This window comes from Zalophus californianus, chromosome 8, assembly GCF_009762305.2.
Source record: "Zalophus californianus isolate mZalCal1 chromosome 8, mZalCal1.pri.v2, whole genome shotgun sequence".
NCBI lineage: Eukaryota > Metazoa > Chordata > Mammalia > Carnivora > Otariidae > Zalophus > Zalophus californianus.
Window position 1 is genome coordinate 31,967,776 of NC_045602.1, and position 16,946 is coordinate 31,984,721.

Below are 16,946 nucleotides of genomic sequence, written 5' to 3' on the forward strand. Positions count from 1 at the left end.
GACGATTTGTATTTGAATATATCTGTATTTGGCTCCTAGTGAGCATGCTTCCTCTTGCCTTCCAGGACTCCATTCCATTCCAGAGTTCTTCCCAGAACAGAGGGCAGCTCCTAAATTTATAGTTTGTGAAACTGACCCTCTAGGTAGGTCCAGTTGCAAAGACGGAGTCGAATGCAGGGTCTGCCGAACACACGTACCGGGGAAGATACTGACCACGTCCTGCAGATAATGAGACCTAGGAGGCTGGCTCTGCATTTCAAGGCTCCCTTCCTTCTGGCTCCACAGCCCTTCTATGTCCTGACTAAACCACAGGAGGCTGAGCAGTCGTGGTGGTCAATATTTCTGTGTAGGTAGAGCGTGGGGCCCCAGTCTCCTTGGAAGGGAGGCTGGGGCGTGCTTTGAAACTTAAATTGTAGGTTTATTTGGAGCGATTTGCAGGAAAGGGAAGCAATGATGGAGATCAGAGGGGCTAGACCCCCCACATAATGCCATTTCTGGGTGCCACTGTGCCGACTGACCAGGAAGGCTGGACTGATTTCTTCCCTCTCCCCGTACGGGTTATATTCTCTGACCCTGGGCCATTAATGCAGTTTGGCTCTCTTCAGTTACCACCCTTCTTGGCTTCCGTGACCCATGACTGTGGGAGCCTCCTGGCTCTTGGAGGACAGCAGGAAGCCATGGGTCTACCAGGAGCCTGGGCTCCCTAATTACGCCACTGTCGCTGGAGCCTGCCCAAGTTACTGTGAAGCGCAGAACAAGCATGCAGGAAGATGTTTCTGCCCCAACATGTTCCCCTCTTGAAATCATCAAGCAAACGCCGAACACTGTCTCTCTGTGTGGTCAGGCAGAAGGGTGTCCTTCTTCTGCTGGAGCCGTGAAGGACCATTGGCAGACTGAGCCCGGTGGACCCAGGAGGATCTGGGGAAGCCAGTCTTAATTCTCATAGATCAACATCTGGCCCTAGCAATGCACCTACTCTTGGGCAGTTGGTGCCCCAGGATGCCATGAAAATGATGGGGACAGGTGAGGGAGCTTCCACTGGAAATGAAAAATGCCTCTGACCTTAGTGAGCCCTTGGTGTGACCTTGAATGCTTAAATGCTGATTTTGACACATCCTCAGGAAAACAAAGTAGCTAAAGGCAGGGACTCAAACCCTGACTGCTTGGGTTTAAATCCAGCTCTGTGACACTGGATCATTTATTTAACCTCTGCAAACTTCATGTGTAAAGTAAAGGTAATCCACTGGACCTACCTCATTGGTCATGAAGATTAAATGAGGTATTACATGTAAGGTGCATAGAACAGCTCCCGGCATTTCATAAGAGCTTTGTAAGGATTAACTACTATTATTACCGTTTTCATCACCATCACCACCATTTCTGAGTGTTGAATATGTACCAGCCACTAAGCTAAGCACATACACACGTTAGCTCATTTCACTACCTTTTGGAAGAGCTATAATGCTTCAGTTATGCCTCAGTCAAAGAAACGGACATCTGGAGAGGTTAATTAAGCTGCACCGAGCTAGGCAGGTAAGTAATTCAGGAAGTCAGGATTTGGAGCCAAGTCTCCCTAACTCCAGAGTCTATGCTGTTATCACCCCTGGCCATGTTCCATAAAAACAGCTGTGTTACAGAGTACTTCTGCCCACTGGGTAGGATGCAGAGCATTTTATGGGCCTTACCTTGTTTAATTTTCATAATCCCATGAAGTAGATACTCTTCTTATCCCCGGTTTACAGATGAGGAAAGCAAGGTTCAGAGAAGCTAAGCAACCTCCACACATTTTTACAGCAAAGAATTTAAGTCCAGATTGCCTGACTCTTAAAATCCATTCTAGTATCTATTGAGTTTGACTGCCAAACAAGTGAGCAAGATGCTGCTCCTGGGAGGTTGATAACAGCCATTGGTGATCTCGATTCCTGATAGCCACTGTAACCTGGGGGGACACAGTTTGCCTGATCAGCGCCATCTTCTGAGCTGTTGTTAGGGGCAATTTCCACTTTCTCCGATGCTTCACTTTCCTGCAATTTCTGTAAGCTGTTGATTTGCTCAGATTAAGACAAGTTCCTGCGTATTTCACATATTAGTTTATTGTACATCCTGCAAGAATATGGAGGAATCGTAGATAGTCCAGAAGGAGGCCCTGATGTATTGTGCAAAAAGCCTTTGCCGTATTCCTATAGGATGAGTCTCCCAGTAGACCCCCAGACTGCATTTTCTTGACCAAACCCCTAAGGTTGTGTGACTGCAACATTCCAAATGTGCATTTTAGTCTCAGGTCATGAGAGGGCAACTTGCTTGGTGAGAAGTAGTGGTCTGGCAGAACATATTCATCGGCCTGGAAATCAGGGATTCTTAACCAGTCATGCATGGCTGGCCTTCAGAGGTTCTGAGAACATTCTTTACATTTGTATGCATTTTCCTAGAGAGTGAGCCCTTAATTTTTACAATATTCTCAAAGGAGTACATAACTCCAAAGCCAGTTTAAAAACTACAGTTCTAGATTTAAAAATCACTAAGGAAGGAAGCTTCAAAAAACAAAACTAAACCAAAAAAACCCTTATTCCTTTTTTAATGAAAATGGCAATGCTCCCTGGAGGCAGAAATGTACCTTCCTTTTGCATCAGTGATTTATGCTGTAATGAATAAGTGTTCTCTTTGTTCTCTCTGTTCTCTATTTCTGGAGAGAGAGAGAGAGAGAGAGAGAGAGTGTGTGACAAAGAGACAGAGCATTATGTGCCAGGTACTGCCCTAGAGATAGGTTCCTTCATATCATTCTCTCAAACCTCACAATATCTGTTTTAGGTAGACACCAATATTAGCTCTATTTTATAAAGAAATTGAATCTTACAAAGGCACAGAAACTTGCCCAAGGTCAGTTAGTAAGTCTGTCTAAATCCTAAGATGTCTTACATAGATTTGTAAACCAAAATATAGGACAAATCATAGAAAATAATGTTCAAATAATATACTTAATTTTTAAAATATTTCTCTCTTTTTAAGATTTCTTTTTTAAGGGAGAAAAAAATTTTTGGAAAAAATTTCTCCACTCATCCAAATTTTTCCAGAAAGTCTATGCCAGATTTTCTTTTCTCTTTTTTTTCCCTTTTCCCAAAATAATTTTTAATTGTTATTATAAATAAGACTTTGCTGAGGACTGTCCGGTGGGACTCTGATTTTATGGCTGCAGTTGTGTTACTGGGTTGTGTGAAGATGAGCAAGAAAGGGGACCTGCCAGGAAGGGGCTAAAAATGAATGAATGTGGAGATGCAGTGACTCTTGCAGTGACCATCTGTTCATCTTCTCAGAGAGTCAGGTACTAACTAGGGCCACCAGGCAGAGGAAAGAGCTATTTCTGATGATGAGAAATTAAAAGAATTGAATTAAAATTCACCCCAGGTGAATTTTCTCAGTCAGACACCGGGAGAGTGTTCATGCCCAGATGTTACAAAAAAACATTTCACTGGAGTCAGTGTTTGATCAGTGTTTGATTAGTCAAAGGACTAATTCACCTTCCACTCCGTTTCTTAAGTCGTTTGCCCCCCACATTAAGTCAGAGTGAGCAGTCTCTAGGATATGTGTAATATAAATGCATCTTGCCTACACTCCAGATACAACTTCACAGGGGACAGGAGTCCATTCCTGTGCTTGTTCGGACCCGCACCCTGTCCACTGAGCCAGTCCCAACTTATCCTTCAAGATTAGGGCTCCTGTCACCACCTCTGGAAAGCCTTTCCTGACCCCCACAGCTGCACTGGGGGCAGCTTCTCCTCCACGAGAGCCCCCTGACCGCCACTCTCATGGCCTTTGTCACACTCTCCTGTCAGTGTTAATATTTTTTTATCTGTCTCCTTCACCAGATTCTAGGCTCTCTGAGGCCAGTTTCATGCCTGGTACATAAAAGCTGCTCAAAAATGCGTGAATTAACAACTTTGTATTTGTTTTTCCCCCACCCAAAAGTAATTACAAGGATTAGTGTTCTTAAAGTAGAACAAATTAGACACTTCTGACTATGTAGTAAAGGGAGGGGAGGGGTGCATTAACCTCCTGTCAAGACTAGTCAAGTGCCAAGAGGTGAAAACATCCTAAGGCAGTATACTAGTCATCTATTGCTATATAATAAATTACTCCACACTTCATGTATTATTTTTTGTTGTTTCTGTGGTCAGGAATTTAGACAGGGCATAGCTTATGTCTGCATGTGATGTCTGGGGCTCATTTACTTGTATGCTGGCTACTGGCTAGGGCTATCAGCCAGAACACCCCACAGATGGCCTTTTAATGTGACTTGAGCTTCCTTACAACATGGCGGCTGGCTTCCAAGGGGAAATAACCTGGAGAGCAAGGGCCAAGCCAAGACCATTTTGTATTTATAACCTGACCTCAGAAATCACATAGCATCATCTGTGCCATATTCTATTGGTCGAAGCAGTTACAGGGGTCCTTCCCTGTTTAAGGTGGGGAACAAAGACTCTACCTCTCAGTGAAGGAGTGTCACCATCACATTGTAAGTAGAGCCTGTGGAATGGGATACATACCGGTGTGGCCATCTTTGAAAAGTGGAATCTGCCACAAGCAGTCATGGGGAAAAGGCCAAAGTCCATATAATAGAACACATATAAGAACCCCTTATGTGAGAAGAGAGATATGAATGAAGGCAGATGGATTTCATGAAGGCAGTGAGTTTTTCCTTTGCTGCCAGAAGGCAGGTCATTATAACTCTGTCAGGAATGGAAATAGGAAAAAGAAGATTTAACACCTTGTGAGAGAGATCTAGAATGTTAGAGAGTCCTGTTTCCAATTAACAGGTCTACATCATCTTCTTGCAAGGATGGGGCAGCTGTAGTTGCCAGAGTGACACATCTGTTGAGGTTGGCTATAGATATCAGCTCATCCCTGGCTCAGTCATTCCAACACCACTCTTGTCATAGTCCCTAATTATTTCATTATCCATACTGATGATACTGGCCTCTCAGCTTCTTCTTGACATCCTCTCTTCCAATGATCTTGTCCCCCAACCTTGTCCCCCAACTCAATCCCATGGTCATTGGGTCATACCCTTGACTTTGTCATCACCTCTTATTGTAGCCGTCTATAATCCCTATTTAAGATGTCTTTTTCAGCCCCAACAATTCTTTGATGCCACACAAACCTATAGTCCCTTGATCCTACCACCCTTTCACTGCCCCTTGCTTGCTCACGAGCTCGCTCCCCACCTACTTAAATCAGAAGTCCATCATTAGATTCACCCCTTTGCATGTGCTCTCCACTCCCTCACCCCCCTCCCTCTTTTGTGTATTCTCCTAACAAACCCAACCCGCCATGCCGTCCACAGCTGCCACCATGCAGGGACCAGTCTCATTCTAAATTCATGACAGTAACCTCAGATGAGTCTGCCGTGGAGCCAGCAGTCAAGCTTTCCTTGATATGGGGATGTGGAAATGCCACCTCAGGCTGTTCACCTGCCCCAGAGCTGTAACCCTGTATCTTTGGGTCAGAGCCCACCATCTGCCAGGCATTATGGCATTGCTGCTCAGACCTTAATGCACAGCCAGCCAACCTGCAGGAGCATTAAGAAATCCCCTTCAGAAAACAACTTCTCTCTGCCAACACCCCAGCTTTCTGGTGGCTTCAAAACTGCAGTCTGGTGATGCGACATCCCCTCTGAGGGCACCCTTTCCATTTCCGCCTCATTTTCTGTACACTCAGCATTGCTGAGAGAGTGATTTTGACATCTTCTATTCTTAGCACCAAAGTACAAAGTCACATATGCAGAGAGACCAAAATTAGAACAGCACATTGATTTTCCAAATTATTTGAAAAATCACTTGGAGGGTTGGCAGTAGAAGGCACTGTACCCAAGTCACTCCAGGGTGAGGAGCCTGGAGACTTTGACACTGTGAAGATGTGTCACCGTGGGCAAGTCCCTTTAGCTCTCTGGTTCCCAATCTTATCATCTGCAAAGCGAGGGGACTGGATGAGGTAATTCTTAAGGTACTTTCTAGATCTTTCATTCTGACTTTGCCAGAGGATGTACCAACATTCACAGTTGCCCCTGTTTTTTCTGCCTCTACTTCATACATCCATCAGTTTTTCAATCGAGTAAAGGCTCGCTTCATGCTCAGAGGGTACAAAGGTAAAAAGGACACAATCCCTGCCCTCTAGGAGCTTGATATAATCCTATAATTATGCCTAATGTGATCAATGTTTTGAAGAAAGTATGTCGGGCGCCTGGGTGGCTCAGTTGGTTAGGCGACTGCCTTCGGCTCGGGTCATGATCCTGGAGTCCCGGGATCGAGTCCCACATCGGGCTCCCTGCTCGGCGGGGAGTCTGCTTCTCCCTCTGACCCTCCCCCCTCTCATGTGCTCTCTCTCTCATTCTTTCTCTCAAAAAAAATAAATAAAATCTTAAAAAAAAAAAAACAAAGAAAGAATGTTCAAAGTGTGGTAGGAACCAAGTAGAAAAGGAGATTAGTTCTAGCTGTGGTGGTTACTGTCCTTCACAGAGGAAATGGCATTGGAGAGTAAGTATTCTTAAACAACTTTGCCAGGGTGTGCTGGAGGTAGGCACAGAGAGGACATTCCAGTTATGAGAAAGGGCCCAAAGACATAGTGAATCTGGGGGACCAATTCCAAGTTTTCCATCTGCCCGATGATTAGGTACATGTGTCAGGGCATGAGGCTGGAACAAGGTAGATTGGAACCCTCTCTCTTTTTTTCTTCTCATTTAGCTAACATCTCATTTTGGAATTATCCCAAGTTTCTCATTTTTAAGTCAGGGCTTCTCTGCCATTCTGAAGTCTTACCCCCTCTAGGCTCTCCTTTGTGTTACATATGTTATCCTGAAATTTGGCCTGTTTATTTATGCAACCCTCCAGAAACCATTTATCATTTATCAAATATTTCCATATAATGTATATAAGGCAGCAAATAATAGCTTCATTTTACAAAGAGAAAAGTTAATATAAACCTTGATTTGTAGATTGCTCAGTATCAGGTAAACAGACCTGAAATATGCCCTGGCTCCCTCCTTCATGAAAATTCCATGACTTTCTTTTTACCTTAAAGTCAAGAGAAATAAGTAATCTTGACTGACTTGTGCAATATTACATTGGAACTGTCATAAGGGTCAGAGTTTGAGTCAAGCATGACTTTAAGGAACTAAATATTGTGAATACCATATAAGGTTAGGGAAAAAAGCATAACGTAAATTGATACTCTGAATATGGGCTGGTAAGACAAAAATCTTCTTAAGCCCATGAAAACAGCTGCTGCTTTTTCCCAGACTAATTGTTTCATAAGGAAACATTTTACCTTTTTAAAAATCAGTGTGGGAGGTGGTTGGTCACCCAGACTTCACAAGACAGTAGCACCCAGGTGGGTCATTTCCATCCAGGATTTGGCCTTTGGCCTGAGGGATCCCAAAACTTCAACTCTTCATTCTCCTAGAACTGATCAGGTTTTAGAGGGCTGACTCTGAATTCAGAGGTGGATGTTTATAAAGCAAGCTCTTTATATTGTGTCCCTAGCACCATCTACTGGGAAACAAGAGTGCCTTTATTAGGCTTCGTAACAGTTGAAAGCATCAGAAACCCAAGTCTGGTAGCAAAGAGAAAGGAGAAAGGGTAAGAAAGGAAAAGCTTAGCAGATTCTGAGAAACAGAGGATTAAGTATATTATATTGAAGTTACTTATATACAGATGTAACCACTAAAACAAAATTACTAGCTTTCAAACTTAAAAGACACACACACACACACACACACACACAGACCATATAGTAAAAGATTTTAAAAAGCAAGCAACAACAAAAATTCATAAACACGGAAAGCACACCATAAAATGTAACGATAGAACTAAGAATACGTAGAACATACATATGTCATAGTAATGCCATAAAATACTCTACTAAACAAAGTCTCTCAGATTGAATCACAAAGCAAAACCCGTCAGAATGCTGTGTGCAACCAAGTCGTACAGAAAGGTTAAAAATAGATTTCAAAGCAAACCAAGCAAATGAAAGCCAAAGTGGCAGGAGTCTCAATCTTGATATCAGTAAAGGTTGATTTCAGGACAGAAAGCATTGAATTACATAAAGGAGGGAACCTTGTAATGATAAAGGATGCAATTTACAATGAGAGTTCACCATATCTGAGACTATAAAGAAAACCTCAGGTAGTCTCACAAAATAGGAGTAAGACAGCCAATACTGACCTAGAAATGTTTTACCTCTTTCTAATTCTTGGATCAAAAGGGAATTCAAACCCCAAAACTAGTAACATTTAGAAAATAAGTAAATAATAAATCATAATTACATATAATGGAAATATATACATAATATATATTGGAATATATAATAAATGGAAATAGGATGTTACAATTATATATAACTGAAATTCCTATATGCGTTATAAAGCCTATTGCTCAGAAGAACATTGTAGCACTAAATGCTTATATTAATCCAAAAAATGTGAAAATAAATTAATTAGGCATCTAATGCAAGATATTTGAAAAATAGCAAAATAAACGCAAGAAAACAAAAGAAAAATTAATACAAATAAAAGCAGAAATTATTATTTTGAAAAGAGGAGGAAAAATGTAGTACTAATACATAAATCCAAGAGCTGCTTCATTGGAGGGGGGAAAAATAAAATAGATAAAGCATTAGCTAACCTATTCAATGCACAGTTAGAAATGAGCACAGGCCAATAACCACAGACAGATGAAATTGAAAGGATCATAAGTTACTGTCTTCCTCAACTCTACAAATAAGTGAGAGTAATATAGATGGAATGCATATGTTTCTAGAAAAATATAAATTTGCAATTATGACACCAGAAAAGAAATTTTAAATCGGCAGATTATCATAGAAAAAATAGAAATATGAGTCCATATAGAGTTGTCCAATGAAATACATAGGAATAAATTTAGCAACAACCTCCAAGACAAATTGAATAAAAAGATCAAGGTGGAAATAGGCTCTATCTTTGTGTGTGTGTGTGCATGGGTCTGTGTTTACATACTTCGATATCTTTGTAACATCTCTGGAAGGCTGGGTCAGGAACAAGCAACAGCGGTTGCTTCTGTTGAAGGAAATTGGATCTGTGGGGAGCAAAGATGAGAGAGATTGTTTTGATTTATAGTATTTTATATCTTTTACATTTGTTACCTTTTAAATTGATTACATGTGAGCACCTGGGTGGCTCAGTCAGTTGAGCGTCTGCCTTTGGCTCAGGTCATGATCCCCGGGGTCCCACGATGGAGTCCTGCCTCGGACTCCCCATTCAGCGGGGAGTCTGCTTCTCCCTCTGACACCCGCCCCTCTCATGCTCTCTCTCTCACTCTCTCTCTCATGTAAATAAAACCTTTTAAAAATAAATAAATAATAAATAAATAAATTGATTACATGTGCAAATATTACCCATTCAAAAATTCTTTTTCATACAAGCAGAACCAGGCAAAGGAAATAGATGGTTTTAAAGGGTGTTTTCAAAAAAGAATGCTACTTATTTTTTCCTAGAGCTGACTCTGGTAAGAGAAGGATTCTTCTGTGTGCTTCCCAAACTCCCTTGGTCAAATAGTGGGCATCGGACGCTAGGATGGTATTGGCCAGGCCTCTGGGTCCCCCTTGGGTGCTTTGGACCCCAGGCATCCCCGCAGCTCTGTGTGAACTCACAGACTCCAGTCCTCACATACCAGGAAGACCCTGTTTCTGAACAGGAGCTCCGAGTTTAAGAAAAGGTTGCTGTCTTTCGCCCAAAGATAGATTCGTGTTTCCTCTTAGTATTTAGGAACACACAAAAGCAGAACTCAACGTTTTGAACAGCTAAAGTTGGTTCTCCTTTTACTTGTTTAAATCTTTTAGTGGTAAGTTACAAGTTCCTGAGTTTTCTCAGCCTCCTAAGACTTCAGACCCACTTTGCATGCTACCTCTCTCTCCTCTAAAAATAGCACAGAAACCAAGTTCCTACAACATCTCCATCTGACCACATGAAAGGCAAAAGTAGTTTTTTTTTTCTTTTAAGATTTATTTATTTATTTGACAGAGAGAGACACAGCGAGAGAGGGAACACAAGCAGGGGGAGTGGGAGAGGGAGCAGCAGGCTTCCCGCCGAGCAGGGAGCCCGACGCGGGGCTCGATCCCAGGACCCTGGGACCATGACCTGAGCCGAAGGCAGACGCTTAATGACTGAGTCACCCAGGCGCCCCGGCAAAAGTAGTTCTAACCCTAGAAGAGTATATTAACTAACTAGCATTTGTGTCCACCTTTAAATATGTGATACTATTCTAGAACAAAAGAAGACTTTTAAAGAAACTAAACCGGGCTTCCGGCTGTGGAATGAGTAAGTCACAGGAATAAAAGGCACAGCACGAGGAATCTAGGCAGTGGTATTGTAATAGAGTTGCCTGGTGACAGACGGGGACCCCTCTCATGGAGAGCACGGCATAAGGTAGAATCACTACGTTGCACACCTAAAACTAACGCAATATTGTGTGTTAACTATGCTCAAATTAGGAAAACAAAAAAAATTTTTTTTAAATAAAGACAGAGACTAAACTGGATCACGGTGTAAAGCTCTGGAGTAGAATCCCTCTCCTCTTTCAAGAAAGCCTGACCAGAGTGCTCCAGCCTGCTGCCTTTTTATCTGCCTCTTCCCACCAGGAGAAGTCGCTCCAGTACAAGGAACTGCCTTTGACCTGCGGAAGCCAGTCGAGCTTGGGAAGCACCTGCAGGACTTCCATCTCAACGGCTTCGACCACAATTTCTGTCTGAAGGGATCTAAAGAAAAGCACTTTTGTGCATGGTAGGTCCTCTTCAGTTGCTGCCTCTGTGGGGAAGAAGAGATGCCACGTCCTATATGAGGAGCTTTTTCTCTGGCCGTATCAGTAGCATTCACTCTGCTGCAGGGACCGCATACACATCCCCTGTCTTTTCAAAGCTCCTCTTCCACGGAGCCGCCCCCCCCACCCCCGGAACTTCTCTCCCCCTCCCCCACCGGGCCATTAGCCCTGTGCGCCCACCTGGCAGCCTGTTTCTCTTCGCTCCCTCGCTCCCCATCTGTGCCTGTTAAGGCCCACTGTTTTTAGAAGGCCTGAATCCTCCAGACTGAAGTCACCTCTGCTTTCCTTGAACTTCTGGAGCCCTTTGTACTGTGTTCACATGTGATTCATGCTCTGTCTACTTCCATGGAGCGTCAGAGGTCGCCCTTCTCCCCGGAGCACCCACCACCAGCACCAGCAGCCTTGTTTCAGCGGCATTTGTGTGCACTCTCCCTCCTCCTCACTAAATTCTGACTCCTCGTGCCGTCTCGTCTCCCTGAGTCCCCCCGCTCCACTGCCCTAGTGCCTAACACCATGCTTGGCGCCAGCAAATAATGTCTGTAGAATAAATAGATTTGAAATAAAGCAGAGAAAGTGATTCAAACTCCAAGAGAAACTTCAAAAGCCTTCTCCCCCTCAGAGCCCCAGTCCCTGTGTTCTTCCAGCTGGACTCTGCCATTCTCCTCTTGCCTAGCGCTCACATTCCTCTCTCTCCTGCACCCACCTTGAGGAGACTCTCCGGCCTCTCTCCACTCTTCAGATCCTGACCCTCCTCTTCCCAAACATCTTTCCCTGAACCTCTTCATTGACCATACATTGCTGGGATGTTTTACCTCTCAGTAAGAGGAGAAGACCGAGGCTTTTCTTTATCCATATCCCTTCAACACCAAGTATGGGAGCGGGTAGGTACTCTCAGCTCTGTAGAGGCCTGTTTTTTGGGGGGGTTCTTTTGTTTGTTTTTTTAAAGGAAACAGTGAGTCTAGCAAAAACTGACAGTACATCTGTTCTCAGGGGAGATCTGACTGAAAAGCGCCGCCTGCTCGAGCCCCAGGGAAGGGGGATGGTTTAATTTAGAAAAGCATCCCTTCTCTTTCAAGACAAAGCTGGTGGCTTTGCCAGGCCGAGCAGAGAGCTCCAACTCTTTTATGAGAAAGAATCTCAGCCCCTCCAGAACCTGAAAACTGTGTCTCTTCAACCTGGCTGCCCCCGACACACACACACACACACACACACACACACACACACACACACACACACACACACACACACACACACACACACATCTGGCTGGGGTGAGCCTTCCTCAGAGAAGCCAAGATCACAGTGAGAAGTGGCCATTGGAGGATCCTCAGAACCACCTGCTCACGCCTCACCCAGGAGACTACGAGAATTTCCCATCATGCTCTCCTCATCTTTGTCTCCGTGAATCTGTCCCTGCTCTGTGGCTGGGCCTGCTTACTGTCTCAGAGGCTGCTTCCCAGCTTCGCCCTGTCCCTGCCGGCTTCTGTGTCCCGTACCAATGTACCGATGTGGTCTGCTTTACCCCCAGGGTCCGGCATGCTGGAAGCGGGCGGCTACTGGAGGTGTACACCACCCAGCCTGGGGTCCAGTTTTACACAGGCAACTTCCTGGATGGCACGCTGAAGGGCAAGGGCGGCGCAGTCTATCCCAAGCATTCTGGTTTCTGTCTCGAGACCCAGAACTGGCCTGATGCCGTCAATCAGGTAAAGCTCCAGCCTGGCTTCTCAGTGGTGTTGTGCCCAAGGTCACACTGTATGACAGAGGTCACGACACTCAGGTCTGTGTGAATCACAGGTCCACGGGGTTCTCTTCTCCCAGTCATGTTCTCCCAGTCATGATAAGGAAACCTTTAGCCAAGTTACTAACATAGCATTTATGTATTTTTTAAATCTATTTTATGCCTTCAAAGCCTTTATTCAGTTCAACGTTGCTCCTTATCAATACCTGCTCATCTTCTGCAACCATACTTTTTTGGGAGGTGGGGTGCAGAAGGGGAGGGAGAAGGAGAATCCTAAGCAGGCTCCACGCCCAGCACGGAGCCTGACACAGGGCTTGATCTCACAACCCTGGGATCATGACCTGAGCCGAGATTGAGAGTCAGATGCCTAACTGAGCCACCCAGGCTCCCCCTGCAACCACACTTTTTTTTTTAAGATTTTATTTATTTGACAGAGAGAGACACAGCGAGAGAGGGGACCCCCCCCAAGCAGGGGGACTGGGAGAGGGAGAGGCAGGCTCCCTGCCGAGCAGGGAGCCTGATGTTGGGCTCGATCCCAGGACCCTGGGATCATGACCTGAGCCAAAGGCAGATCCTTAACGACTGAGCCACCCAGGCGCCCCAACCACACTTTTAAAATGATCCCATCTTCTCTTCCTATTTGCTTACTGATGACTTCTTTTTCTAGCTACTGCCTAGAGTAGTGCTCCCCAAAGCACCAGCTCTGCAGCTTGCACCAGAATGTAAATTGATACACGGCCTCCTTCATCGGGAAAGTCCTGCTGTAACAAAGTGCTCAGTGATGTGGCTTGAGTTCTCTCTCACTGCAAACCAAGAGTAAACAGTTGTTACCCTGGCAGCTGGTTCTAGAGACCAGTCCAGAGCCATCCTGAATGGTGAAGGGGGCAGCTGGGCTGGCAAGTGTAACCTGTCTTCTTTTTCCCTTCACAGCCCCACTTCCCTCCTGTGCTGCTGAGGCCTGGGGAGGAGTATGACCACACCACTTGGTTCAAGTTTTCTGTGGCTTGAAGAAGTGTGAAGATGTGACCTCTTCCAGGGCCAGGCTGGGAGCCCCTTCAGCAGCCTGTCTCCTGCCCAGAGAGGCGATAGAGGCTTTACAAGTGATCCTGTGAATGGAAGCCATATGAAGGGTAGCTTCGTAGTAGTGAGTCTGAGTGTTGATTTTCTTTCCCAGTGACTGGCTCCAGGTCAGGTCTAATGAGCAGCGAGCTGTCTCCTCTGTGTGGTGAAGAGGACCCACCCGCTAACGTCATCACCTAAGCCCAAGCCTAGCCCAGAAGTGGCGCCCACGCCCCTTGTACTGTGTTGGCTCCGTCTCTCCACCCTTCCTTTCTTTGATCCTACTTTCTCTCCTTCTCTTCGTCCTCCTCCTCCGCCTCCTCAGACCACCTTGCCCCCCCCCCCCCCCGCCCCCGTGCAGCACTTCGGATTTCAGTCGCATTAGCTCCTGCACCATGCTGGCAGATGGACCTGTCTGCCTTGAGAAGGCAGGAGATGACAGACGGAGGGAGCCGGGGCTTCAGGAGGGTAAACGACCCTCGTAAAAACACACAGCTGGGGACAGTTTTAGCCAGGACTTGACATCAGGTCATGCACATTCGAGTCCCCTTCTTTGCTTCCGTTTCAGTCTGCCAGGGCATTCGCGGGGTCACTGATGCGGAAAGGAGTAGGTCTGACCCTCCTCTCTTTGCGCCGGCCTTTCTTCCCAGATTCACGTTTATATGAGTCTGAGTTTGAGTTTAGCTGTCTTAAAGATGTCACTTAAAGGGCCAGGTCAAAATATCCAGAAAAAATCTGTGATTTTGATTTTCTGCCTTTGGGGTTGAAAAAGTCCCAGCCCAGCCAAGGCATGGGAAGCCAGCAAGCCACTGGAGACCGGAACTGTGTTAGTGTGGAGACAGGGCCTCACCTGAGGGCTGCACATTGCACCTGGAGCAAGATGTCTTGTTATGTAGATGAGCTCGGGGCTGCCCCCTTTCCTGAACAATTGAATTACCAGTTACGGGTTTGGGTTGGTGGTTGGTTTAGGTTTTTAAAGAAATGTATCTTACACTTTTGTATACCGGCAGCCAGTTGAAATAAAACCAAAAGCTGCACCTTCGGAAGACTGCCCGTGTCTTCATTCATTTTTAAATCTGTCAGACACGGACCTTTGGGAAATTGACCGAGTATATGGTGTGTTCTGGATTCCACTGTGCTCTCCAGTCCAAGCACCAGCATCTTTCTAGAAGAAAGCCACCTAACTGGCCGCTTGTTGACCTTCCTATAGTCCCTCTTTCTTAGCAACAACAATAAATCAGAAATAGTGATCATTTTTTAATTCATCATGGATTTTCCAGATCCCTGTTGTGTCCACAGTTCTCTGCTGAGTCTTTTAAGGAATTCAGGAAGTAATGTCTAAGATATAGTGTATTCCCTCAGGGATCTGTCAGTCTCTCTGGGGAAGACAAGACTAATAGTGACAATAAGGTGATGTAGAATTGCACCAGGATGGACCAAACCCTGAGCATTAACTTTGCTACTGGCATTTACTACATGGGCAAACAATCTAATTTCACTTGGAGTCAATTTTTCTCACCTGTGAGGCAAAGGGATTAGACTTAAAATATCTGGAAGGTAAGTCTATGTCTGCAGGGCTACAACGAAAACTGGCCACTAGTCAAATTCTTTTTCCACAGGCCCATCCCTGTGCCGTGACAAAGGACCTGAGAAGGTGGACAGCAAGTGATTAAGCCAGCCAGAGCCTGAGCGCTAGGAGCTGTGGTCCCATTTCTCGTCCCGTGTTGGGCTTGAGCAGGCAGTGGAGGTCTAACTACATTACTGTTTAGAGCTTCCATCACACATCCTTCTTCTAGGACCCTCTGGACAATTCTTAGACTGCTACCATCTTGCCAGGATTCTCCTCCTTAATGGCTCGTCTTCATTTTATTGATTGCCAAAAGTATGATTGAAGAAATTATTTCATCTGACCCTTACAACCTGTAATGAGGTAGAAAAATCCTCATTAAAAACAAGAGGTCACTAGCTGGAGAAAGTAATAGTGCCAGGAAGTGGCAGATTTAGAACACAAGCCCTTCAATAAGAAACCCAATGTTTAGGACGCCTGTGTGGCTCAGTCAGTTAAGCAGCTGCCTTCGGCTCAGGTCATGATCCCAGGGTCCTGGGATCGAGCCCCGTATAGGGCTCCCTGCTCTGGCGGGGAGTCTGCTTCTCCCTCTCCCTCTGCCTGCCGCTCCCCCTGCTTGTGCTCTCTCTCTCTGCCAAATAAATAAATAAAAATCTTTAATAAAAAATAAAAATTTAAGTCTGCAAAGTGAGGGGGGAAGACATCCAAAAAATATATTTCAAATTTACAGAAAAGTTGCAACAACAGTAGAAAAATTTCCATACACCCCTCACTCAAGAGATCCCATTCAAATTTCAGCACCTGTCTCAACGTCCTTCCTGGCAAAAGGGTTCAAACCAGGAGCACAACTGAACTTGTTTCTTCAGTTTCCTTCAGTCCAGCACAATTCCTCAGTCCTCCCTTGACTTGACCTTTATGACTTTCATATTTTTGAGGGTTGCAGGAAAACTATTTTATACAGTGTGCTTCCACTGGGATTTGTCTGGTGTTTCTTCCTGATGAGATTGGAGTCATACATCTTTCGCAGGATTATCACTGAAATAATGCTGTTCTTCACACCTCTCAGGTAATGCCAAGTTCCGGGTGTGGCCTCTCACCCATGAGGTTAACCTTGTTCACCTGGGTAAGGTTGCCAGGTTTCTTCACCCTAAAGCTACTAATATATACTTTAGCCAAGGGGCCTCAGAGATGAAATATTAAACTAATTATAACCTATCCACTAGTTTAATTAACTGTTCAATGCAGGGTTGTAATATTCTAGGTGTCAGAAATCATTTGGGAAACCCTAGAGAAGAAAGAAAAAGAATATTTTCTTATTCACAAGGAAACATAACAACTACAAATTAGTTCCCAATTTGGTGGCTTCTAGGTTTGAGATTACATTTATTACCCAAGTATAGTTGACCCTTGAGCAATGCAGGGGTTCAGGGCATCAACCCCCATGCAGTCAAAAATCCACATATAACTTTTGACTCCCCAAAACTTAACTACTAATAGCCTATTGTTGACCAAAAGCTGTACCAATAACATATAAACAGTTGATTAACACATATTTTGCATGTTACATGTATTGCATATTGTGTTCTTACAGTAAAATAAGCTAGAGAAAAGAAAATGTTATGAAGAGAGTCATAAGAGAAAATACATTTAAGGTACTGAACTGTAAAAAACCCACATATATGTGCACCTGTGCAGTTCAAACCCATGTTGTTCAACCGGACTTGGTTTTCCTCTGTTC

At 44.6% G+C, this 16,946-nt stretch overlaps 1 protein-coding gene across 2 annotated transcripts in view; it reads left to right on the forward strand.

Moving 5' to 3' along the window:
• The window catches only part of GALM (galactose mutarotase), a 106,075-nt gene extending 90,307 nt beyond the window's left edge, over window positions 1-15,768 (forward strand). For both annotated transcript variants that reach the window (XM_027621333.2, XM_027621332.2), the window contains exons 5-7: window positions 10,666-10,807; window positions 12,373-12,547; window positions 13,513-15,768. In XM_027621333.2, the coding sequence (XP_027477134.1) occupies window positions 10,666-10,807; window positions 12,373-12,547; window positions 13,513-13,590 (395 nt within the window). In that variant the 3' untranslated portion in view covers window positions 13,591-15,768. The remainder of the gene's footprint in view (window positions 1-10,665; window positions 10,808-12,372; window positions 12,548-13,512) is intronic.
• The last annotated feature ends 1,178 nt before the right edge of the window (window positions 15,769-16,946 follow it).